Source organism: Melanotaenia boesemani, chromosome 7, assembly GCF_017639745.1.
Source record: "Melanotaenia boesemani isolate fMelBoe1 chromosome 7, fMelBoe1.pri, whole genome shotgun sequence".
Classification (NCBI taxonomy): domain Eukaryota; kingdom Metazoa; phylum Chordata; class Actinopteri; order Atheriniformes; family Melanotaeniidae; genus Melanotaenia; species Melanotaenia boesemani.
Window position 1 is genome coordinate 5,261,129 of NC_055688.1, and position 24,812 is coordinate 5,285,940.

At 43.8% G+C, this 24,812-nt stretch overlaps 2 protein-coding genes across 9 annotated transcripts in view; one reads left to right on the forward strand and one right to left on the reverse strand.

Annotated features, from left to right (window-relative positions):
* Positions 1 to 975, forward strand: part of matr3l1.2 (matrin 3-like 1.2) — a 21,347-nt gene extending 20,372 nt beyond the window's left edge. For all 6 annotated transcript variants that reach the window (XM_041989495.1, XM_041989496.1, XM_041989494.1 and 3 more), the window contains exons 20-22: positions 24 to 162; positions 251 to 366; positions 451 to 975. In XM_041989495.1, coding sequence (XP_041845429.1) covers positions 24 to 162; positions 251 to 366; positions 451 to 507 — 312 coding nt within the window. In that variant the 3' untranslated portion in view covers positions 508 to 975. The remainder of the gene's footprint in view (positions 1 to 23; positions 163 to 250; positions 367 to 450) is intronic.
* On the reverse strand, positions 612 to 23,049 carry matr3l1.1 (matrin 3-like 1.1). Of its 3 annotated transcripts, none has more exons than XM_041989500.1 (22): positions 22,873 to 23,049; positions 20,184 to 21,152; positions 19,980 to 20,041; positions 18,634 to 18,672; positions 17,959 to 18,041; positions 17,849 to 17,877; positions 17,632 to 17,754; positions 16,708 to 16,833; positions 16,388 to 16,504; positions 8,600 to 8,724; positions 8,174 to 8,520; positions 7,871 to 7,958; positions 7,667 to 7,785; positions 7,458 to 7,594; positions 6,315 to 6,384; positions 6,206 to 6,234; positions 6,000 to 6,119; positions 4,208 to 4,338; positions 3,736 to 4,126; positions 1,558 to 1,621; positions 1,207 to 1,328; positions 612 to 1,125 (listed from the first exon to the last, which is right to left on the reverse strand). In XM_041989500.1, exons 2-22 carry the CDS (start codon positions 21,096 to 21,098, stop codon positions 1,093 to 1,095), a joined length of 3,270 nt encoding a protein of 1,089 aa, XP_041845434.1. In that variant the 5' UTR covers positions 21,099 to 21,152; positions 22,873 to 23,049; the 3' UTR covers positions 612 to 1,092. The 3 variants fall into 3 exon arrangements, with proteins under 3 accessions (XP_041845434.1, XP_041845432.1, XP_041845433.1); XM_041989498.1 differs by having other exon boundaries at positions 17,849 to 17,880; XM_041989499.1 differs by having other exon boundaries at positions 17,849 to 17,880; positions 20,184 to 21,190.
* Between the last annotated feature and the right edge of the window lie 1,763 nt (positions 23,050 to 24,812).

Below are 24,812 nucleotides of genomic sequence, written 5' to 3' on the forward strand. Positions count from 1 at the left end.
CCAAACCATGACATCACACACAGGAGGAGAAACAGGAAGAGGAGGAAGAGGAGATGGACACGTCTGCCAATCAGAATGGACAGACTGAGGCGGCGCCTCCTGCTGACAAACCCAGTGTGGCGTCTCTGCCGCTGCCACCATTCGACCCCGACACGCCGATCGGTGAGGACCCACCCACACACACACACACACCACTTATGAAACAAACAGTTTAAAAACGAGGTGGACACGATGAACTTTGTCTGTTTAGGCGTGGAACACGTGAAGATGGGTTATTACTGCCGCGTCTGCTTCCTGTTTTACTCCAACGAAGAAACGGCAAAGAAAACACACTGCAGCAGCCAGGCGCACTACGACAAGCTACAGGTGAGATGAAGCTCCGCCCACAACACCTGACTGAACAAGTCGTTACTAAAACACAAAACTTATTGATCCTTTTTTTTCCTTCAGAAATATCTGGAGAAGGAACAGAACAAAGAGAAGAAGAAGGTGAAGAAGACTGCATAGGAGTCTTTTTCCTTTGTAGACTTTTTTTTTTGTGTTTAGATGTGAATTTTGAGATGATGGATGGTTGCCATGGTGATGGCATCCTCTGAATGGATACCGCTGTACTTTCCTCTCTTTTTTTTTTTTTTCATTTTAATGAACTTAAATCAGAGTCCATGATACAACCAACACGACGCTGATGTTTTTGGTTAGTTACCATGACGATGTGAGAGGTTGTGAACACGTTTGAAGGGAACAGTTTAACACCGACAGGTTTGATCTCCTGTAGGGCTTGGTCTAACGCCTGGAATCCATCCAGGGTACATGGTCTGTTGGGTGCTGCTTCCTATGTGGAACGTGAACGTTCCATGATGGACGTGGGAGGCATTCAGGCGCTTCCTGAAATGTTGAACTGCTCCTTTAAGTCTGTTGAGCTTTGTATTTTACTGTTTGGATGTTTTGAAAAATAAACTAAGACGTTATGATTTATTTGGAAACTGAAATCTGACTTTAACGTCAAAGTGAAACAAGTCTGGAGTCATTTTGGATTTTTAGGTTCAGATCGATCAATCTTATGGAAACATCTGTTTTTCAGTCTATTGATGATCAGATTGCCCACGGATTGTTCCCCGTCTTCTCCTGAAAGAGAACAGATAGAAGTCAAACGCTGCAGCGTAAATACTCCCGTACAGAATGGCAACACATGGTTTCTATGGCGACCTGGTACTTCCTGTAGTGTTCTAATGTGCTGCAGTGCCCAACTTTGGCTTCATCCTCATCACAGAAGATCAGCTGACACAAGTTACAGAAATAACCAACGACCGGACGCACAAATTCTGCTCCTGCATCAGAAAAACCAGGGGACAGTGAATGCACCACAGCTGATTGGAGTGAAAATATACAGGATAGAACTACTAAATTTAAAAAACATCAAGATTTTAAATTTCCATCTTCAGGAGCTGCTTTTTCATCACATCAAACAAATCAGTAATTTGTGTGGCCACGGCCACACAGTTTAACCAATCACGGACAGTACTGAGTCACAGGTGTGTGTTTCATATCAGCTCTTACCAACTGGTTCAGCAGGCAGTTTGGGTTCTGCGACGTCCTCTGCAGGTTCAGTTTGTCGCTCCACCTGAAAACAGATCACAACAGAGATGTTTGCACCAAATGTTCCGTTTGATCCAGGAAAAGAAAACACCAGGACCCCCATTTATCAACAGTACGTCCACAGATCTGTGCACTTTTAGTTCCTTAAGAACGTTTTCCTGCAAAGAGTTGTATTTACCATCTTGTACTTAGATTTAGGAATAGTCTAAAAACATAAAATCAGCTTTGAGCTGCATACACAGAATCTAGTTGTAGAACAAAGAAGCTTCAATAAATTTAAACTAGTGCTGGGCAACGATTAAAATCAAGATTAATTGCATTAAATTTTTGTGACTAATCGCTTTGTTATGCCGAAAATGTCCTTTTCCCTTATAGTTACAACTATATGAAGAAAATGCAGCAGGTTTTGGTTTCCAAACAAAACAGCTTTTAGCAGCAGTGTTCTCTTTACATGGTAACAGTTAAAATATTTCTTGTAAAAATCAAATATTTATGAGAAAGAAGGATGAAATGTTCAGGATTTACTAACTAAAAGGTAAAAAATCAGCATGAATTTAAAGCTGTGAAGCTGCTTCCTTCTAAACACAGAAGGAACAATATGTGATGAATATCAGCATCAGGTGAACAGACAGAAAGCAGGATGAGAATCTCACAGCTTCTAGATGGCGAGGAGAGAGAAATATTCACAATATGCACAATAACTTCCATCCATGCACCTTCACTGCTTCATTATCCAGATTTCTGGCCTATAATTTCTCTAACTTAGCATTCTTAGCTGGACTGTTTAGCTCAGGGGTGCCCAAGTTCGGTCCTCGAGATCTACCATCCTATAACTTTTAGATGCAACCCTTCTCCAACGAGCTTCAATCAGATGTCATCTGCGTGTCATTCAGCTCTGCAGAGGCCTGGCAACGAGCCTGTCATTTGATTCAGGTGTGTTGGAGAAGGGCTGCATCTAAACCAGGGCTATTCAATTCGGTCCTATGAGGGCCGCAGTCCAGCAGGTTTTCCATGTATCCCTGCTTCAACACACCTGACTCAAATTAAATGGATCTAACAGCCAATCAAGTTCTGAACAATGACTAATTAATTTGAGTCAGGTGTGTTGAAGCAGGGATACATGGAAAACCTGCTGGATTGCAGCCCTCGTACGACCGAATTGAATAGCCCTGGTCTAAACTATGCCGCAGCGAATGCTGCTGGAATCAAAGCTAAAGGTGGTCCAAAGAAATATTAAAGTGTGTACATTTCTACCTCGGAGCTCACCTCTGAGCGGCGCACAAAAACTTTAAGGTTTATAAAAGCGTGCACACGCACGTCCCCATGCCTGTTTCTGTTTATAAATAAGAATCAACTCTAAAGCGGCCGGACGTGAGGAATGCCTTGCCACGCCCACATGGTGGCTATAAAAGGTCAAGTGAATAAATATTCATCATATCATATCCATGATGGATCAGGGGGAAAAGAAGCGGATATTTTTGGAATGTGAGACTGAGATCCTGATGAACCACGTTGAAAAATTAAAAAAGTTTTATCTGGTGGGCACGGTGTGGGCATTATAAATGTCAGAAAGGTAGAATAGTGGCAGCAGATGGTAGACGCTGTCAACGCCGTGTCAGAAGGTAAGACACGCCAGAGGGATCCGAACATGCGGCTGGATATCTCAGTTGGCAGCGCACCCGTCTTCCATGTGGGAGACAAAAGTATAAATCCCACAGGGGTGAATCGCTTTGGAGAAGCCGGTAATTTAGTCGTTTGTTTGAATTAAATATGTACAGTTACATCTGAGATTGGTAGCAGTTTATTTAATGTTAAATAATATATATAAGTCCTGCAGGTGCAGAGAGCCATGATCATCACTATTAACCAGGTGGACAAGGCGTTTCAGGAAATAAAGAGCATTGCGTAAGAACAAATAAATGAAAGGAAATGGTCCTCTTCAGCCAAACAAACAGGAAGTGGACTGATTTCAGACCGCCACACCTGGACCTGCTTTAACCAATCACAGGAGAGATTATGTGGCCCCACCCCCAGATCCCAGGTGTCACTAACCGCTGGGCACACTCATCTGTGCACCTGCATCATGTGCACTGTTTGATATCAAAAAGTGTGAAGACCTGCAAACACCTTGAGTCATACCTGTTGAGGAGGATCTGGGCTTGTTGAATCCTTTTCAGAGTCTGATGGTTTCGGATCTTCAGTTTTCTTTTCTTCTGGTTCTGTTCTTCTGGACTTTTGAGGCACTGGGGTGTTATCAGAACCGCCTTTTCTTTTTTCGGGACTCCTTGTAGTCTTTCGGTCTGGATGCTTTCTGGTCTCCGAGTTGTTTGTGACGTCTGTTTCTTCTGTCTTTTTGCTCGAGGTGTCCATCTCTGGAGACTTATCAGACTTCTCTTGGTTCATCCTTGAGGCCTCCTTCCTCCCCTTGGACCTCCTGCTGGTCTCCTCCGTGTCTGAGGTGCTGGTTCTGCTCGACCTCTTGCTGCCTCTCTGCTCGCTCCTCTTCTTTTTGTCCTGCCGAACGTCCCACCTGCAGAGACAGATGGTAGCTGAGTGACAGCAGGGAGAGGACAGGAAAGAAAACAGGATTTTTTGGGGAGGTGGTTCTGACCCATTGATGAGTCGGTTGTATTTGCGGGACAAGGTTCCATGAAGCCTGCAGCCGCCAATGCTGACGGATTTGGAGTCCAGCTGTCTGGCAGCTTTCATAGCTTCTGACTGGCTTGACATCTCCACGAAGCACTGAAACACAGACAGTCTGATTAGAAACGTATCAGCAGGAGCTCTGAGATGGATGGGGAGGTCAGAGACGTACGGGTCAGAGAAGCACGGGTCAGAGAAGCATGGGTCATAGACGCACGGGACATAGACGCACGGGTCAGAGACGCACGGGACATAGACGTACGGGTCAGAGACGCACGGGACATAGACGTACGGGTCAGAGACGCACGGGTCAGAGACGCACGGGTCAGAGAAGCATGGGTCATAGACGCACGGGACATAGACGTACGGGTCAGAGACGCACGGGACATAGACGTACGGGTCAGAGACGCACGGGTCATAGACGCACGGGACATAGACGTACGGGTCAGAGACGCACGGGACATAGACGTACGGGTCAGAGACGCACGGGTCAGAGACGCACGGGTCAGAGAAGCATGGGTCATAGACGCACGGGACATAGACGTACGGGTCAGAGACGCACGGGACATAGACGTACGGGTCAGAGACGCACGGGTCATAGACACACGGGACATAGACGTACGGGTCTGGAAACGGGTCTCCGTTTCCTGGGAAAGTCCTCTTTGTTTGGGGTACTGTGAAAACTAAAAACGAATTTTGCTTCAGATCAAAGAAGAGGACTCGGTCCACCTACAAACGCAGACCTCGGTCCGCTTCAAGTGGACCAAAAACAAAGAAGCGGATTACAAAATAAAGTGCAGTTTGGGTTCAGGGCATGGCATCATGGGTAAACACAACCAAAACATAAGCACATGTGAGACGATAGGTGGGTCTGGATGGGAAAAATGGTTCGCGGTCAGACGTGGAAGAACTCGAGAAGTTATGATAGAAATCTGATCAACCCAAGACCGCTAAGATCTGAGGCAGCTCCATATTTAGATTTTATTTACTAGAAACTGAAGATGTTCTGTATTAACCAACAGATAAACCAGTTTTCTACTTCACTGTCTCTTCTTCAGTAATTCTAGCTGCAGCGTCTCCTCTGGGGGAGAGTAAAACATGTTATTTAAAAGCTCCGATTTGTTTGAGTAGTGGAGCTCTAATGCGATCTTGGTCCGGAAATCCCCCTAACTGAACCGAGCCCCTTATCGGACCGAGTCTAGCTAACAATCCTGGTGTGAATGCGCCCTTTCATGTTCATCTCGCCAGCTGCTGGACAGCCACGGTAGCAGCCACAATAAAAAAGCAAATATAATGTATAAAAGCTTCTGTTGACATCCTAACATCTTATGAAATTCAATCAGTCCTCTGAATATATTGTTTATTTTTGTAAGTGTAGGTTAGAATGGAAAAAGATGACTTAACCAGAACAGCATCCAGGTGATAGACGTGAAAACTTCTCCAGTCTGACGTGGTGTTATTAGAAGTTTCAGTTACAGATTCAGTGTTACAGTGCAGAAAAAACAAAAGAGTGAGGTCATTTGAGGACGCAGGTCATAGGAGATTAAAAATTAGATGAAGATCAGTCAACTTCAGAAGGTCACTCCAAACAAACAGAGGTTCTGTCAGCTTCTACTACAGCTGACCAACATCTGAGGCTGAGTACAGATCCAAACCCTGAAACTCTGGGCTTCTGGACCCAAACAAGACGGGCAAAAAAAAGAAAAACGACCGGTCAGAACCAAAACACCGTAACTTCAGCAGAGGAGAAAACGTCTGACCTGTCGTCGGTTCCGGATGAGGAGGTATCGAACCACTGTCCCAAAACCCTTCATCAGTTTGAGGAACTCAGCATCGGTGAAACGCAGTGGCATGGCGCTGAAGTACAGAACTCTGCTGGACTGGAACAGAACACATAAACCTAAACCATCTTGGACTGACGAATCACTACAGACTGCTGATTTACAGAACCAAACCCGGTTCTTACCTCAGATTCTTCATCAGCGTCATCATCATCTGCAACAAACAGGAGTTTAAAACATCTCCACTTATCATTTTAAATAGTAAAAGCAGATCAAAACGTTCCAGGTGTTTACCTTGGTCATCAGTCTCCACTTCATCTAGAGTGATGCAGTTCTCCAGGTCCAGGGGGAAACCCGGTTCCTCCTGGAGACCAGAACAAAGAAGTGAAATAAATCTTCAGCTTCAGCTTTAACGTTCATAAAGCGAAGGATGTAACCACGAGTCAGATTAAAACTGAACTATCTGAGCTCCATTCTCAGAGGGAAAGGGGTAACAGGGATGTTCTATTTGGAGTTGTGATCACAATGTTTTTTCTGTTTCTTCATCAGTGCTGGGGAAAGTGATTTCTGTTTTGGCGAAATGAAGATGACAGAGGAGATTACATAATGTGTTGGAGTTAGCCGTTGAGTTCCTGTCATCTCTGCTGAGTTCTCATGCTCATCAGCTGCTCTGAACAACCAATCAGAGTGAGCGCTCTCACCAAAGGTCCCTGCGGTCTAAAATTCTCCTGCGGCATAAAAGGTTATTACGGACTAAGAAGTTCCTGATGTCCAAAGGTTTCTGAGGTCTAAAAGTTTCCTGAGGCCTAAAAGGTTCCTGCAGTCAGATGAGTTAAGTTAGGACCAAAACAGAACAGTAAAAAAAAAAAAAAAAACAGTAGAATGGCTCGGATATTTTGCATTTCTTCTCAGCTTTTACTTGTGGACACAAAAAAATGAATACTGTCCTGTGGTGGACCCTTTGTGAAAACAGGACTCAAAAGGCTGTTGTTGTCTAAAAGGTTCCTGCGCATTAAAACACTTTAATGTTTGTACTGAGCTCAGAGCTGGAGGTTTCACAGGATGAGGATATGTGCACCAACTGGTGCAGGAGTCAGGTGTGTTTTATCCAAGCGGCAACCTCAAGTGGTAAAATGTGAAGCCTATGTGGAAATGCAAAAAATTTGTTAGCCGGTTTTTAGCCGGCTAACAGTGCGCCTTAGCTTTAGCCCACATTTCTTCGTTAGCTGGTTAGCTCACGTTAGCTTCGGGTTCTCTTGGTTAGCTCTTAGCTACAGGCAGCTTGGAGTTTGATTGGTGTTAATCATCCACCCCAACTTCACATCCCCCTCTCAGCTCCACCTCTTTGCCCAATGAGCTTCAATTCAGCTCTTCAGAAACCAACGGGTGATGTCGCAGAGGCTCCGTCCATCTTTTATATACAGTCTATGGTTTTACCTCGTTTTCCTCAGATTCTTCATTCTGCTTTGTCGTCTTCATCTCCTCGTCTTCTTGTGTTCTCTCCATCTCCTCCTCTTTCTCCATCCTAGGTTTCTCCTGATCATCAGTTTTTACGTTCTTCTGCTCGTCTTCCTCTGTAAAACAAGTTTAACGGCCATGTATGTTGTTTTTAATGATCTGGTTTCTCTTAAAGTTTTTATTCTCACCTTCTCTCGATAAGTTAACTTCACCAGCAGCTTCTTCCTCCTCCTCTTCATCCACTATATTCTCTCCATCCTCTGCGATCACCTCCATCCCCTCAATGTCGCTCTCCTCTGCAGACAAGCTGCAGGATGAATATGCATGAGGTTCCTCACTCTTTTCTGTTGGCCTGTGAATTTAAATGATTCTGAGAAAGAAGAGGAACTCACTCATCGTCATCCTTCCGGCGATCTTCATCAGCAGCTTCAGCTTCTCTATCACCTCGGTGTGGTTCATCTGCAGTGCTGGTTTTAGCGGCTGTGTAGAGAGGAAGATGATGATCATGTACTGAAGGTTTGAGCCTACATCATCTGAGACATCTGAACAACTCTCTTACATCTGCAAAGATTCTCAACAAACAGGATGACTCACTACCGGCTGCTCTGATGGAAGCAGTGGTAAGATGTTGAGCTGAAGGAAAGATGTGGTCAGCAAAAAGTCTGTTTCTCTTCATTCAGGGTCTTTGTTCTCACCTGGTTTCTTCGGATCCTCCAGCTTCTCTGCAGACCGGTTTTGCTTGGAGGAACTGTTGCTGGACTTGTCTCTAGTTCTGGTACTTTTCTCTCTGCTGGAAATGTCTCTGGACCTGGACCGAGTTCTGCTCTTCTGAGCTCCATCTAACCTTTCTCTGGACCTAGACTTGGCTCTGGTCTTTCTTCTGGTTTCTTTCTTTTCTCTTGATTTGTCTCTGGACCTGGACCTTTTCTCTCTTTTGGACTTGTCCCTGGATCTGGACCTGGTCCTAGTCTTGTGATCTCTGCTACTTGTTCTCTGGGTTGAAACAGGTTCTTCTTCGTATTTCTTGGATGATGGAACCTGCCTGCAGGACAGAACCTGTATTACTAACAATGACTGAGTGGATCCAAACCACCAGACCAGTTTCTTTAGGCTGCACTCACGCAAGGGTCTTGTATTCTGCAGAGAAAGCCACAGTGACACGGTCCTTGTTGATCCTCAGAGTGTTTGATGAATAATAATCGACCAGTTTCTGAGCATCAGCAGTGCTCCTCATCTCCACAAAGGCCTGAAACATAAAGAAAATCAAATATAGCCTAATTAGAGTCTCATGGTCTGGTCTGCAGGGTTGTGGAAGCTTGAATGGTTTCGCTGGTATATCCACCAGCTGAACTGATAAAATTGTACTTTTAAATGGTAAAATTTGAATTTCTGCAACTGTTTTTGTTGATCATCTTTTCTCTCGAGGGCGAACTTCATTTTCTTACTGTCAGCGCAATAAAACCTTAAGAGGTTAAACCAGTCAGAGCTCTTCATGATGTCGACTTTATGACATTTTCAGCAACTTTGTCCATGACCACCACAGCCCTGATGAGGACCATGTATTAAAAGACTGCAGTATATACGTCATTTAGACCAGAGGCTGTACAGACAGATGCATCAGCTGTTGAACTGTAGTTCATTTTGTGAACCAGCAGGGCTAAAGCTTGAAAACCACAAGGAGAGCGATTAATGTTCATGTTATACAGCGCCTGATCCAAGTTTCACACCTACAGGATTCACAGTTGTACAACTCCACTCGCTTCAGTCGTAATTCCTGTCGTCTTTCTTGTGCGACAGTCATGTAAACATCATGTGACAGCTACACTGAGCTGTGAAATCACATTTTCAAAACTCATCACAGACTAATTTTCCATAAATGACTGAAACACTGAGAAATAAAACACAGAAAACTTGTGAAATGAAGTGAATAAAGATGGTTCTACTGAGTGGAGTTGCTCTAAATATTCTTAAGGCGGGGTGGGTCGGGACGCCTTTTTTTTTTTTGTTTGTTTCCACACGTGAAAACTGGAAAGGCTACCTACTGTCCAACCTGACCGGTCCTACTTTTTTGAGACCCTTCTGTTGGGGTACTAATCTAACCAACTCAACCCAAAAGGGTGGAGTTTGACACATGGCGTTCGTTGATTGGTTGAGAAAAAAAAAGGTCACTTCACGTGTGACCTGGCATACCAACAAAGCAGGAACGGCTCCTTGTTTAGAGCTACAGATTTTCTTTTTGTTGACTAAATCTCCGGTTAAAATGACGTAACGAAGCACCACCAAGAAGTAAGAACAAACTGTTGGATGACCGCCATTCTCCTCTGTTTTCTAAGTCGTGTTTTGGTTATACTACACTTATACTGGTTTACATGCTATTAGCTGAGGCATCTATTGCTATCAGACTGATACTTTGCCTCTCAGGTAAAGTTACAGCTGGCTGTAGGACGGCAAAGAGATGGCAGTTTACAAACCACATCCGCACTCTAAACGTCGTGTCCAGACCCACACCTGTTGGTAGAAATGAGGCTTTGGAGTTCAGATCTCAAATAACATGCTGACATTAATAATAACACCTACAAAGAATTTTGGATTTTAATCTTTAAAACGACTCAGAAATTACTTAAATTGACAGAAAGCATGAAGAGATAGGTAAAAAACATCAGGCAGATTAGGTTTTACTACAAGGACAACATATAAATTTGTTCTAGAGGAAACCTCAGTGTTTTGGCCACAGGTGTTACAGCCCCAGGCTTAACAGCCTGAAGCCATTGTGTAAATAGGACTGTGCCAGTGCTTCCTGGTGATTGGCTGTGGGACTGTTTCCTGGCTCTGCCTTCCTTTGTCAGGATTGGTCGCTGACTGTTCCAGCTCTTCAGTGGCTGACCAATCAGGATGATGCTTCGCCTTCAAATACCTTGGATTACCTTCATTCATGGCAGCTGTGTACGATTGGGACACAGTTCGCCAGTTTGGGTGTGATCTCTGGACTATTTGTTACCCTGTGTGGGTTTTGAGTACAATTTGAGGTTAGGATAAGACAGCGTATTTGCTCTTAGTTTGCCTGATTTGCCTCTGTTGGATTTGACATCCTCCCTGAATTGAGTTGATTTGTTGTGAGTTTAACTGAGTGAATTTGAGTTTAATTTCCTCTGTTTACCGCCAGTGTGAGCGTGTATACCTGTTAAAAGGACACTTAGTTATATTTTGTATTTTTGTTTGCGTGAGCTTTTATTTTGGGGATATATATATATATATATATATATATATATATATATATATATATACACGCAATACCCATGAATGGGGATGTGACGTCATTTGTCCTAGTAAGAAGGCCATTTTAGATATCTGAAATATTTATTTTGACTATAGGAAGAATTTCAATGCTCACGTGGGCAATGACAGCGAGACCTGGAGGAGCGTGATTGGGAGGAACGGCCCCCATGATCTAAATCCGAGTGGTGTTTTGTTGTTGGACTTCTGTGCTTGTTAAGAGTGTCCACATGTGCACCTGGCACCAGGACACTCTAGGCCTCAGTTCGATGATCAACTTTGTAGCTTTGACTTGACTTGCGGCCACATGTGCTGGACACTCAGGTGAAGAGAGGGGCGGAGCTGTCAACTGATCACCACCTGGTGGTGAGTTGGCTCAGATGGTGAGGGAGGATGCCAGGCAGGCCTGGCAGACCCAAGCATGTTGTGAGGGTTTGCTGGGAACGTCTGGCAGAGTCCCCTGTCAGAAAGAGTTTCAACTCCCATCTCCGGCAGAGCTTCAACCATGTCATGGGTGAGGCGGGGGACATTGAATCCGAATAGGCTGTGTTCCGTGCCTCTATTGTCAAGGCGGCCAGCCGCAGCTGTGGCCATAATGTCGTCGGTGCCTGTTGTGGCGGTAGCCCCTGAACTCGTTGGTGGACACCGGAAGTGAGGGATGCCTTCAAGCTGAAGAAGGAGTCCTTTTGGGCCTTTTTGGCCCATGGGACTCCAGAGGCAGCTGATGGGTATCGACCGGCTATGCAAAGCGCAGCTTCAGCAGTTGCTAAGGCAAAAACTCGGGCATGGGAGGAGTTTGGAGAGGCCATGGAGAATGACTTCCGGACGGCTTCAAGGAGATTCTGGTCCACCATCCCGCAGCTCAGGAGGGTAAAGCAGTGCTCCATCAACACTGTGTACAGTGGGGGTGGAGGGCTGCTGAACTCGACTCGGGACGTTGTGAGGCGGTGGAGGGAATACTTCGAAGACCTTCTCAATCCTACCAACACGTCTTCCGTTGAGGAAGCAGAGTCTGGGGTAGCTGGTGCTGGCTCTCCCATCTTTGGGGCTAAGGTTGCTGAGGTGGTTAAAAAGCTCCTCGGTGGCAAGGCCCCAGGGGTGGATGAGGTCCGCCCGGAGTTCCTGAAGGCTCTGGATGCTGTAGGGCTGTCTTGGTTGACACACCTCTGCAGCATCGCGTGGACATCGGGGACAGTTCCCCTGGACTGGCAGAGTGGGGTGGTGGTCCCCCTCTTCATAAAGGGGGACTGGAGGGTGTCGTCCAACTACAGGATCACACTGCTCAGCCTCCCTGGTAAAGTCTATTCAGGGGTGCTGGAGAGGCGGGTCCGTCGGATAGTCGAACCTCGGATTGAGGAGGAGCAGTGTGGTTTTCGTCCCGGTCATGGAACAGTGGACCAGCTCTACACTCTCTTCGGGGTCTTTGAGGGGGCATGGGAGTTTGCCCAACCAATCTATATGTGTTTGTGGACTTGGAGAAGGCATTCAGCTGTGTCCCCAGGGACTCCTGTGGGGGGTACTCTGGGAGTATGGAGTGCCGGACTCACTTGTATGAGCTGTCCAGTCCCTGTACGACCGGTGTCAAAGCTTGGTCCGCATTGCCGGCAGTAAATCAGAATAGTTTCCAGTGCGGGTTGGAATCCGCCAAGGCTGTCCTTTGTCACCGATTCTGTTCATAACTTTTATGGACAGAATTTCTAGGTGCAGCCGAGGTGTTGAGGGGATCCGGTTCGGTGGCCTCAGGATTGGGTCTCTGCTCTTTGCGGATGATGTGGTTCTGTTGGCTTCATCGGGCCGTGATCTTCAGCTCTCACTGAAGCGATTCGCAGCAGAGTGTGAAGCGGCTGGGATGAGAATCTGCACCTCCAAGTCCAAGACCATGGTCCTCAGGCGGAAAAGGGTGGAGTGCTCTCTCCGGGTCTGCAATAGGGTCCTGCCCCAAGTGGAGGAGTTCACGTATCTCGGGGTCTTGTTCACGAGTGAGGGAAGCATGGAGTGGGAGATCGACAGGTGGATTGGTGCGGCGTCCGCAGTGATGTGGACTCTGCATCGGTCTGTTGTGGTGAAGAGGGAGCTGAGCCAAAAGGCAAAGCTCTCGATTTACCGGTCGATCTACGTTCCTAACCTCACCTATGGTCATGAGCTGTGGGTAGTGACCGAAAGAACAAGGTCGCGAATACAAGCGGCCAAAATGAGTTTTCTCCACAGGGCGGCCGGGCTCTCCCTTAGAGATAGGGTGAGAAGCTCGGTGATCCGGGAGGGGCTCAGAGTAGAGCCGCTGCTCCTCCACATCGTGAGGAGCCAGATGAGGTGGCTCGGGCATCTGTTCAGATGCCTCCTGGACGCCTCCCTGGTGAGGTGTTCCGGGCACGGAATAATAAATAAAAAATATTGTAGATGTTAGAAAGGATTTTATAGCTATCTAAAATGTTTTTCACTTCTGAGATCTGAAATGAAAATTATGACTAGAACCAATTGGATTCTGGATATCAGAAACTCACATTTTTCCTAGTAAGAATTCTGTTTCTGATATCCAGAATGATTATTTAAGATGGGAGTAATGTAATTTAGGATAGCTGGAAGTAAAAATGCAATACACATGAATGGGGAATGTGACGTCATTTGTCCAAGAATGTCATTTTAGATTTCTGAAATATTTATTTTGACAAGGAAGAATTGAATTAAAGATATCTCAAATGTCCATTTTGACTAGGAAGAATTGAAATACAGATATCTGAAATACATATCCTGTTAAGCTAATAAATGTTAAAACGGCTTGCCATGAGTGGCATGCCTTTCTGCATGTAGGGTGGCTCCCTGCTCATGGCTTTCTTTATAGGCTGCAGAGGGAGAGCGCCATTTGGATTCCCTCCGTCCCCTCCGGGATTCACTGGCGCTGCACTGGTGGAGTCCGCAGACTATATAAATCTGGACCAGCATCCTGTATATCAGGTTCAAATTATTTTGTTTTTAGGGTGCCAGACATTGCAGATGTCCGGCCGGACTCATTAATCCCTGGCGGCCCTGCTGTGTTTGCTTATTACGATTATGTTTTGGCTTTAAAGGACTTGGCACGAGCATTTCGGCGCTCATGCATCCAGTCGGGCTTGGTTCATTTATGGTATCAGTCCAGCATATGTGACCGCCTGGACTTTCTGGGAACAACCCAGTCCTTAGTTATTTAAATTAATTTACAGGCACTTTTAATTGTGTTTTTATAGAGTTTGATGTTTTATCTTGGGTTTTAACATTTGTTTTGTATGCAGGTGTTGGGACCCGAGGCAGCCTTCCTTAGCCTGGTGGTGGTTTTCCTAGAGCGCATGCCTCGGTCGCATGTAGCACACGGGTGATTTTGAGTTTTTCCTATTTTGGTTTTATGCTGCTGATGGTTCCAGCCCCATACTTTTAATTAAGTGTGGTTTTATTTAGTTTCCTTGATTTTAATTTAGTTTCTTTGTGCCTAAATAAATAGTTTAACCTTGAACTGTCTGCCCGGTGGTGTATAAAACAAACCTGTGTGTTATTGGGGGTTAGTGTTCCCGGAGACAGCCCCTTTCTCCGGGTGGTGTTTTCGAGCAACATTTCCCTGTGGCTATTCACTGGCCATCTAGACCCATCACCAACTTCATAACGCCACACTAATACAATTAGCTACATCAGTTAGCTAGTATATCTACATCAGCTAGCTAATACATTAGTTAGCATATAGCTACATCAGTTAATTGGTACATTAACAAATTGATAATACAGCTAGGCCTGTCGCGATAAGCAATAAGTCAATTAATTGAACGATAAGAAAATAAGAGCACGATAAGTTTGCCGGCCGCGATAATTTTTATTAGTCCCCCCTTTACCATAAACTGTGTATGACAATAGGTTTCACTATGGCGTATTTCGACTCAACGCTCTGGTTTGTTGCGGAGTGATCTCTCTGGTGTCATACTTGACTGCAGCATGTTGCAGCACGAGCCGGTAAGCCGCATTTGTTTTGCAGGGCTGCCAACACGCAATGGCCGTGAGACTTGCGCATTTAAGTGGCTTCTCACGCTCTCGCGCTAAACCTCCGATTCTCATGCTGAAATATGTAAATAAGTCGAATGGAGAAATAATAGATGCAAGCACCTCCTCTTTTATCATTTCGCTGCTCCCCACATGTAAGCAGAACACACACATCTAGCTTACGACGTCAGTACAAAGCCCCCACTTCCTGGTCTACCGTAATAACCCCTGTAATCCGCAGGCACATTACGCAAATAGAGTCAGCCTATATACTAGTGTTGTGCGATGTGTCTAACTTTGTGTGTGCGATCCAGCAGCTCAGTGCGCGTGAGAGTGAGCGTGAGCGCAGAGGGAGGAGAAGAAGAGCTTATGAGGAACGAGAGTAGCAGAAGAAGAAAAGGTGTGAAGAGAAGAGACGGAGCGGTTAGGCAGAACAGTCAGGAAAAACAATAACGGTGCGTTATAATAAAGCCGTTTCTCAGCACAACCGCTGTTTCCTTTTTTTTATGGTGCTCCACGCCGTGAGCGGCGAGAGAAGAGAGTAATTGGGAGTTAACCCCGAAGCCAACTCCACTTCGGCCCTGGAGAGGACGGATCTCCCCCGTGTCCTCCGACTACTATCGGCGGATAAGAAGCGGGAATGGTTAACACTAGCGTATTTGACAAAATACACATTAAGAGCAATGCCGGCTAATCGAGAGGTTTGGGAGGATTCCCAGTGGGCTGCATTACTTTTGGGCCGGCGTCCCGGCTTATGTGAAAAAGGCGCTTTTATTTATTTAGTTTATTGATCTTTGAAAATGTGTACTTGCATTATTATTATTGTATTAGTTGAGAATGGTCTCAAAATGACACATTAGCGCTTTGCGCAATATTATCGTTTATCGCGATAATTTCTGAGAAAATTTATCGTACAGCTAAATTTGTTATCGTGACAGGCCTAAATACAGCTACATCAGTTAACTACAGTAGGACGTTCTGTTGGGCTCTGTAAAATTCCATCATCAATATGATTGTATTTGGATACGTGTGGAGAACTGTGACTATTTTAAATCTGTTGGTACTAAGAAAGTGACAGCTACTGTCTTGACATAACATGATTACTTCCTTTCAAACAGATCTAAAAACATGTAAATGCCTCAGCCTGATCAGTTTGCCACTTCCTTTAACCATTGATCACATTATCAGTTTCTGCCGATTCTTCATTTTCAGGTGATTTCTGAAACCCCTCTTTTTATCCAGTGGGCATTCAACGGTCGGTGATGTTTACTTCCCTGAACTTAACGTACTTTATGATTACATTTTCTTAAACTCTAAACTGAGGAGTCTTTCCTTTGTCCCTTCAAACAGAGACTTCCAATACTCCAGAATATATTTATAAAACTCAAAAGTGTTTTAATCAAAACAACTGCACAACAGAGTCACAGATACACACCTACGTTTATGTCCTCAGTAAATCTTCATGTAGCTGCTCATCTTCTCTTTCTAAGACTGTGGCAGTTTTTCTAGTCATTTTAATCAAACTGAGTCAAAACTTTAAGACGTTTCACTGTTTTCTATCATGATTTCAGGTCTGAATGCTCCTTCAGGGGCCACAGTTAGGATCATATTCCCACCTCAGAACAGCATCAGCTCACCTTGGACGGCAGGAACAGTGTGTAGACCGGCATGCCGAAGCGTTTGATGATGCTCATCAGATCCGAGCGTCCGTCCTGACCAGTTGGCGCCGGAGTGAAACTCAGCACCTGAGAGCTCTGAGGAGACAAACATCACTGACATGACTTCCTGTGGTCCAGTCAACAACAAAAAAAGAAAACAAACAAACATCTGTGCTTCGTTGTTCCTCTGAGAGTCCAGCACAAACTCAAACAGGACTCAGAGAAATGGGACCAGTGGAGGAAAAAAAAAAATCAGTGACACACCGAGTCTGTGGCGTGTGTGTTTTCAGGCCTCCTACCTGCAGGAAGTTGAAGGCATTGGAGATGCTGAACTCAATCTTCTCTCCTTTCACAGTTGGAGGATAGTTGCTGTGAAACTTTACCAAATCGTTTGCCTGATCAGCGGATCCCAGCTCCACAAATGCCTGATGAGATCACACACACACACACCAACATAAACACACACTTAATCTTCCAACACACAGAGCCCAGAAACCTGGTAATTTCCTGATTTCTGGATTATCAGGTAATTCAAGCGATCAAGTGCATCAGAGTGCAATAGTAACAGTCCGTAAAAGAAATGGCATTTAATTCCAGATATGCGGTCTTATTTATTTTCACTGTTGTAGTATTTATGTCCCAAACAAATGACAGCTGGTCTGCTGAAGGACGGCTGGAAGTCAAAGCTAGCTGAATGTTTGTCCTGTGTTTCTAAACTTTCTACTCAGGTTGAGGTGGTTAAAAAAGAAGCCTCCCACGTCCAGGCAGGCGACCTGTAGCCTTTTCCATCTGAGAGTTAATGTGTAAGATTTATTTATTCTTTACACAGGAGAGGAGATTTAGCTGGAATGAGACTTCTTAGTTACTTTACTTTTTGTTATAGAAGTAGTTTTTTTGGCATGAAAGGATAGAAAAATAAAGTTTTTATACATTATAGTGCTGATAAATTTATTCACACATATTTGTGATAATTGTAAAATTGCGATTAGTTCTCTGACAATAATTGTACAAACAAAGTCTGTAATGGTGACATCCTTAATTCTGATCTGATTATCATTAAACAATTACTTCCCGTTAACAGATTTTAGTGGTCATGTAACAGGCTCAGTATTAACTTCTGTGCAGCCACAGAAAGAGGTTCACCAGGACGAGTTACCATGAAAGATGTGCTCTTGATGTGTGTGTGTGTGTGTGTGTGTGTGTACTGAATAACGTGCACTCACTAAAGATGGAAACATGAGGATTTTGATGAGCTTTCCAAAAGGTTCGACCAGTTTTCTCAGAAACACTTCGTCCACAGACTGAGCCGGAAACTTTGCACACACCACCTTCCCTTTCTCTGAAGTCTGACAGGAAACACACACACACACACATAGAGCTGGTCAGTTCACGCTGCAGCAGCTGAACTCAGACACGATGAACGTCAGGTTTAAGTTTCACCTTCTGCGCCTTCTTGTTCGGTGGCAGTGCTGCTGGAAACAAGAGACTCATTAGACCACAGATCAGAACCACGGATCAGAACTCTGAACGGACCAGTGAGCTGGATTTACCTCGTTTCTCACTGGTTCTGGCTTTGGGAGCTGGTGGGGCGGGTCGGTCTGTCTTCTTCTGCCTGTCTGATTGGTTGTCATTCCTTAAATGGCAGAAATATTTCATGACACACAAACACACATTTTTTAGAGATACTGATCTTAGGTTCTGGTTTAGTCCTAGTCCTGTCAGCAATCAGGAACAAGACCTATGATACCACAGAGTCGGACCTGATCTGCTAAACACAATCTAACACCAGGAAGTTTTCCAAGAAGGTCTGACCCTGTCAGTCTGGACTGGAAGACCGCAGAGACACGATCCTATCTGAAGCCCCGCCTCCCGCTTGGAGGCACACCTCAAAGTGTGAAACCAGGATGTTTCAGCTAAGTTCCTGCTGCAGATTTCTGCAGGTGTGACCAACACCTTATTTCTCTTATTCATTAGTGTCAACATCACACTCTCTCTCTCTCTCTACCCCTGCAGCTTGCTGATAGAAACTGCAGGAATAATTCTGACTGGAACACACGAGATTAAATGGAGGAGGTCAAGCATCGGACCCCTAAAACCCTGACACCTGAATAAGGTTCAGTTGGTCCAAACAGAGCTGCAGAAATGTACTCACTGAATCACTCTGAGTGATCATCTAAGTCATGATGATGATGATGAAGATGACAAATGTTTAGTGTTTCACTGACCTGCTGTCTGTGTCCATGCGACAGTCCCAGTTAGGAAACCTGGAGAAGAGGTAGTTATGGGTATCAAAGCAGTAAAAATGCTGTGGCCATTTTTATTGAGTCGTTTACTCCCTAAATCCCATGTGTATATGTACGTTTTGAAGTAAAGAAAAAAATCAAAATAGAAGCTTGGATGAATGAAGACAACGAGGCAAAAAACGCTCAGCTTAATTCAGAACCAAATGCAGAATTAGATCCACCATCAAATGTTAAATAATTTGGATTTTTTCCTTAAAAATAATTTAAAATGTTCTCATTTGCTGCGAGGGATAAAAGGAAGCTTCCCTATAAACAATCTGTCTCCTACATCAACAATGTCTTTGTCAAGTTTTTCTCCTTCAAAATAAGAGTTCCGTGCCAGAATAACTTTGGTGCAATGTGTTGCTCTTTCCAACTTTCTGGTTCTTTAACAATCATAATCAACTCCCCGCGGCTGCCCAACAACAACAAGGCAGCGTTTGGTATTTTATGTCGGTAAAAGAGCAGCGGCCTGCAGGTGTGGAAGCTAGTAAAAGAAGCGGACCAGAAATAGTTTCAGAAAAACCTAAAAAGGCTCGACATCCTGCTAAAAAAGCAAACGACCAAGAACGGATAAAACGAGGATCAATATTGGAGAATCTTTTGAAAGGTGGAGAAATCTGAGCTGGCAAAGTTTCTCCTCGAAAGGAATTTAGCTTAAAATAACTGAAAAGTTTATCTTGATTTACAAAGATTTTAATTTATTTCTCGGCACTCATTAAATTAATTTGTGTGACTGTATGGATGTATTAGTGGAGTAAACTGGTGGCCTGTTAGTTTACAACAATAAATGTAATGATGTTTGGGCCGAGTGAATACTGTGTTTATCCTTATAAACGTATGAAATTACTATCAAGTTCATTTATTAATTGAGACTAAGGTAAAACAGCCACTGCGTGGCATTTGTTGATTAATGTAGCGTTTGTTTACACTCTTATTTTATGCTAACGTAAATTAGCGCGTCAAATTAGCGCTAGCATTGCAAAGCATAGCAACTTACTGTGTGTGAATCATCTTCACTCGTCATCATGATGTTTGCTGGCGCTTCATAGACTGTATAAAAGAACGGTCGTCTCACAAACCGGCAACCTACGCAAAACTCTTGGGGGTGGGGGGGGAGAACGCTCTCCGTGTTTTTTCTCTTTTGACTGCAGTTCTGATTTGAAACACTAGGTATCAATGCTACTTATTTTGCCTTTAAGTCAAAAGCAGCATCTTTGGTTGGTGGCATTGAACTGCAAGATAGCATTTTACAAGTAGTTGAAAAATTGTGTGTGTGTGAGACTCACTGTTGCAGCAGTACCAGCTGCCCATCAGCATGAATAGTGCCATTGATGTGCTGAATCCAAACCTGTAACACAAACAAAAGGAAATTATCCGTCACCATCTTTGAGCTTCCAGCGTACGGCTGCAGCTCCCATCATCCCTGAGCACAACCCCCCCCACACCATCCCACACCTGCAGTGAGACATGAGGAGGTCAGGTGGACTTACCCGCTCTGACAGGACAGTGATATCACACAGAGAGCACGAGTATGGGAACACCTGCGGGGACATCCCATGGAAGTCCAGAGCTTGTTTCCTGGAGGGGGCCGAGTCCGAGGCTCGGCTGCTGTAGGAGGAGGAGGCGGAGGGTCCAGATTCGCCGAGGGCCTCCCAGGGACTGGACCAGTTCTTGTTGAGAGCAGGAGGTGTTCTATAATCAGTTCGTCCAGAATCTGAGATATGAGGAGCGGGGGCTCTGGTTGCTGGTCCTGCTGGGCTGCAAGAGGGAACTGGACCAGTCTTACCATAGTCTGGGGGTCGTGGTCTGTGGTCGTAGTCCACCAGGTGTCTGGATGATGAAGATGAGGAGGATGGTGTTGATCGGACACTACCGATGGTCATGGGATTCCCCCAGCGGTCCAGGAGTGGTTCAGATGAAGTTGTGGTGGACTGGCGGTGGTACTGGGCTGGATGGTTGCTGAGCTGGTCCCAGTCTCTGGAGGAGAAGCTGGTAGAGGTTTGATGGGCAGAGCTGGAAGAGTAAGAGGAGGAGGAGGATGTGGGAGGAAATGGTGTGCCGATTCCCCTCTCGTCTTTGATCTGTTGGAGGATGTGCGGCAGAGACTCGATGGTCAGAGCGTCTTCAGGCATCTTGGCGAGCAGAGCCAGATCCTTAGGCTGCAGACCGCAGCTGCTCAGGATGCCGCGAACGCTGTCCCGTGAGTTCTGAGCCGGCTGCAGCCTCACTGAGCTCCTGGAGGCTGAGAAAGAGGATGAGGAGGAGGAAGAGGACAGGTAGGAGGAGGAGAAAGACTCCTGAGGTTCTTTGTAAAAGCTGCTGTCAGCTGCGGAGCTGTAACTCGGTGGGTTGGGCCTGAAGTTGGAGTCTGACAGCGGATGTTGGTACGGGTAGTTGTGAGACATGATGATGATGATGATGAGGAGGAAGCAGCGGTGGAGAAACGACTGAAGCGTTTCCTGCAGAAAGAAGCGTCGGGGAAGACAGAAGACGTAACCTGTTACAGGAAGATGGAGTATAAGATGTCTTGAGAGAAAACAAAAAGTCTGACGGTACACGAACACAACACGATCAGCTCAAGGTGAAAGAACCACAACATCAGCATCAGATCCTGATCTTCAATGGAACATTTCAACAGCTCAAACCGCATCACAAGAAAAAGTTGATAAGTTTTCTCAAAAAAAGTCTGTTAAATAAGGTTCTCAGCTTTAACTCGTCCCAGTTCAGTAAATGAGTGTTTAATAAAATGATGAGGATCATTAGAGATTAACAGACACAAGTCCAGAGAAATAATTTCAGCTTTTTCTTTGACCAACTTCATGAATCTGCTGCAGAATCAATCAGTCAAAGTTGTACTAGAAACAAACAAAGACTTAAAGTTGATAGAAAATCCAGTAACATGGTTCTGGAAAATTCCCCAACCAGCAGATTAAGTGGGGACTGGTAAGGGTGTCAGGATTGGGTATAAAAGCAGCATCCACCAAAGGTTTAGTCTTTCCAACAAGATGGGTTGTGTCTCGTCACTTTGGTCCAAACTCCATCAGAGAATCATCAGTAAATTTAACAAATATTTCTCAATGACAGATTGCAAAGAACTTTGGTCTTTTAGCAACTATGTTGGGGAAAGATTCAGGAAGTCTGGAATCTCAGAGTGGAAAGGACAAAGACCGAAACCATTCTGACATTGTCACACATGGACTCCATAGGACCAGGAGAACCATTTTCACTCAACACAGTTCGCCGCTGGATCCAGAACCAGAACCCGAGGATTATACAAGGATGAAGACATTTATAAACTCTCAGCAGAAACAGCACAAAGTTCATATCAGATGGACATAAAAAACAGTGGACACATGTCCTGTGGACAGATGAGTCCACATTTCAGCTGCTTTTGGGACAAAGTTATGTTTGCTTCCACGCTCCAAAGATAAGAAAAATCCTCCATGATGTTATCAGAGAAAACTGTGATGGTGAAGATCACAAGTGTCCATGAAGGACATCATCAGTGTCTCTTTCACAGCATTTATAGCTCACAGCAGTATTATCTCTGATGTCATTCGCAACAGTTACCAGTAATTATTTCATCTGCTGTCTGCGTGCTGCCTCTTTCTATCCTGATACCTGGTTCTCATCACTCTGATACAATAATAATCATATCTACGCATCATCTGATATAAACAGAAAATATTATTGTTCATCATATCTGAGTAGAAACACATGTATGACCAGAAAATGTCATCATCAGCAGATTCTACATTCTGTTTACAGATAAAATGAAGCTGGTCAGAGAAGAAGCTGGAAATAATTTATGTTTAATAAAGGCTCAAATTATTGACTTGATTCCAAGTTAATTTCTTTGTTTAACTTTTAAAATCCCAAAAGTGGTTTGGCCAATAAAAATAATTAAAAGAAAATGGTGACGCGAATAGCTAAGTGATCCTTCTGATCGTGTGTTTACATTCACGGTCCAGCACATAGCTAACAAACACCCAGAAAAGAGCTTTTAAGCCGTCGGTAAGAGAACATAAAACAAGTTTATATGAGCGCTGAGGGGAAAATAAACAAGCTGAAGCCGTGTCTAAAATTTTGTTGTCAAACTGTTTAAATTATCAAAGAAGTGTCGGCTAATATTGTTAGCTTCTGGAGCTAACGATAGGGGGGGAAACTCGTTAGACTCACCTGTGATCAAGCGTGAACGTTTTCAGGCGAAGCACGAAGCTGCAGAGAAACCCAAGCTAATGCATGCATGAATTACTCTGTTGCTGATGTTAGTAACGATTAGGAAACCTAAGAAAAACGAAACCAATGAGAAGCTAAATGACGGCACGTTTCTTCTTCTACAGTTTCTACATGTTGTAAACAGAAGCCTTTGGCGCCACCTGCTGGCGCAGAGAATGAAACCGTTAACCAAACTGGCAACATTTAAAAAGTGATACATTAAATTATAAATACATATTAAAATATATACAACAGACAACAATAGCAATTGTTCAATTAACTAAAATAAATAGAAGTCAAATTAAAGAGAAAAATGTTCAAATAAGCATATATGTTTAAACCAAGAATAATATAAACTTCCAAACATATCTATAAATAAGTTTTAAAAGGAGCTGGAAAAAAAGCCTATATCATTTAACTATTTTCAACTAAGTCGTCATGAAATTTGGACTTGAAAAAAAAGTAAAATTTAAATAAAACATTCCTCTATATAAATGAAGTTCTCAGAGATAAATTTAAGTCTCTCTAGTGTTTTTTTCAAACAACAAAAATTAACTAATGGACGCTAAATAGCTGAGTAGCGCTAGATGATTGTAGTTTTTAAATTAATTTTCTTCATGCAGCATTAAAAGCATTGAAACAAACATATATTACATTGTAAACCTGACTGAATGCATCATGAAAATTTTTTTTCCATAATAATCACTGTGCAAGTGCTTCTCTTTAACTAGAAAGTCCAGCATAATTATACTGCAAGTGCTTCTTTTTAACAGGAAGTAAAGAGATAAGTTCAATTAAAGACGTTTGACCCATCCAGGAAACATAAACATTGTACTTACATACTCTGTCTTTTATACCTACTACGTCCTTGAGTGTATACATATCTGTATTGTGCTTATTCATGAAAGCAGATCTCTTATCTGTGGTTAATGTATATCCAGAAATATTTGCTCAAAATAAATTTTTTAAAAGTACACCAGCCAAATCAACTGGTCTCCAAGCTTTGTCTTAATGTCTGACAGTAATAAAACCTAAACTACAGAATCTGATAATATGAAATGAAAAATACTTTATTAATCCCAAAGGGAAATTCAATATTCCACATGTTCCAGGAATTCAGAAAAACAAGCAAAGAAAAACACTTGAATTCTTTTTGATTCACAAAGGACCATCCAGGACCAGGTCTAAGACCAGGACCGTCTGGTTTGTTAGCAGCCTGCATCTGTGATGGTTCCATCAATGCTGAATGGTCAGTAAGGTAGTCCTGGTGCTGGACCACCATGGCACCTCATTCACACTCCAGCAGCTGGTCTTCTTGAGTCCAGATGTTAGAAGAAGAGCTGGTGCGCCGCCGAACTGGAACGACTTTGTGAGAAATGACTCTGACATCAGATTCAAAGATGAGAAAATATTTATTGATGAAATAATAAAATGTGTAATATATTTGCTGTGTTCTATTTTGAATAAAATGATAATTTATTAAAATGTTTAATCATTCTGTTTACATTTACATGACACATTGTCCCAACTGATTTGGACGGGGAGTTGTAATTAGATGTTTGTTCTGGCTTCCTCATGTCAACATTTTAACCAGCAGGTCCTTCGATATGGTCCTTCTGGTCTTCAGACCAACTCTGGTTTATGTTCATCTCATCATCATCATCAGGTCTCTTTGTGTTTATTTTAAAAATCCGGTTATTTGTCCACACAGAGTCAAAGAGGAAAACTCCAACAGAAAAACTCTCCAGCAGGTTTTCTTCACACAGACGTCAGGAACCAGTTTTCTTGCTCCAAAACATGAAGATGTTAGAAAATAAACAAATGATGCCGTTCATAACAAACATTATACTGGATTTAATATGAAATTAAGAAGAAAAAAGCCACTGCAAAAGAACTAAAAT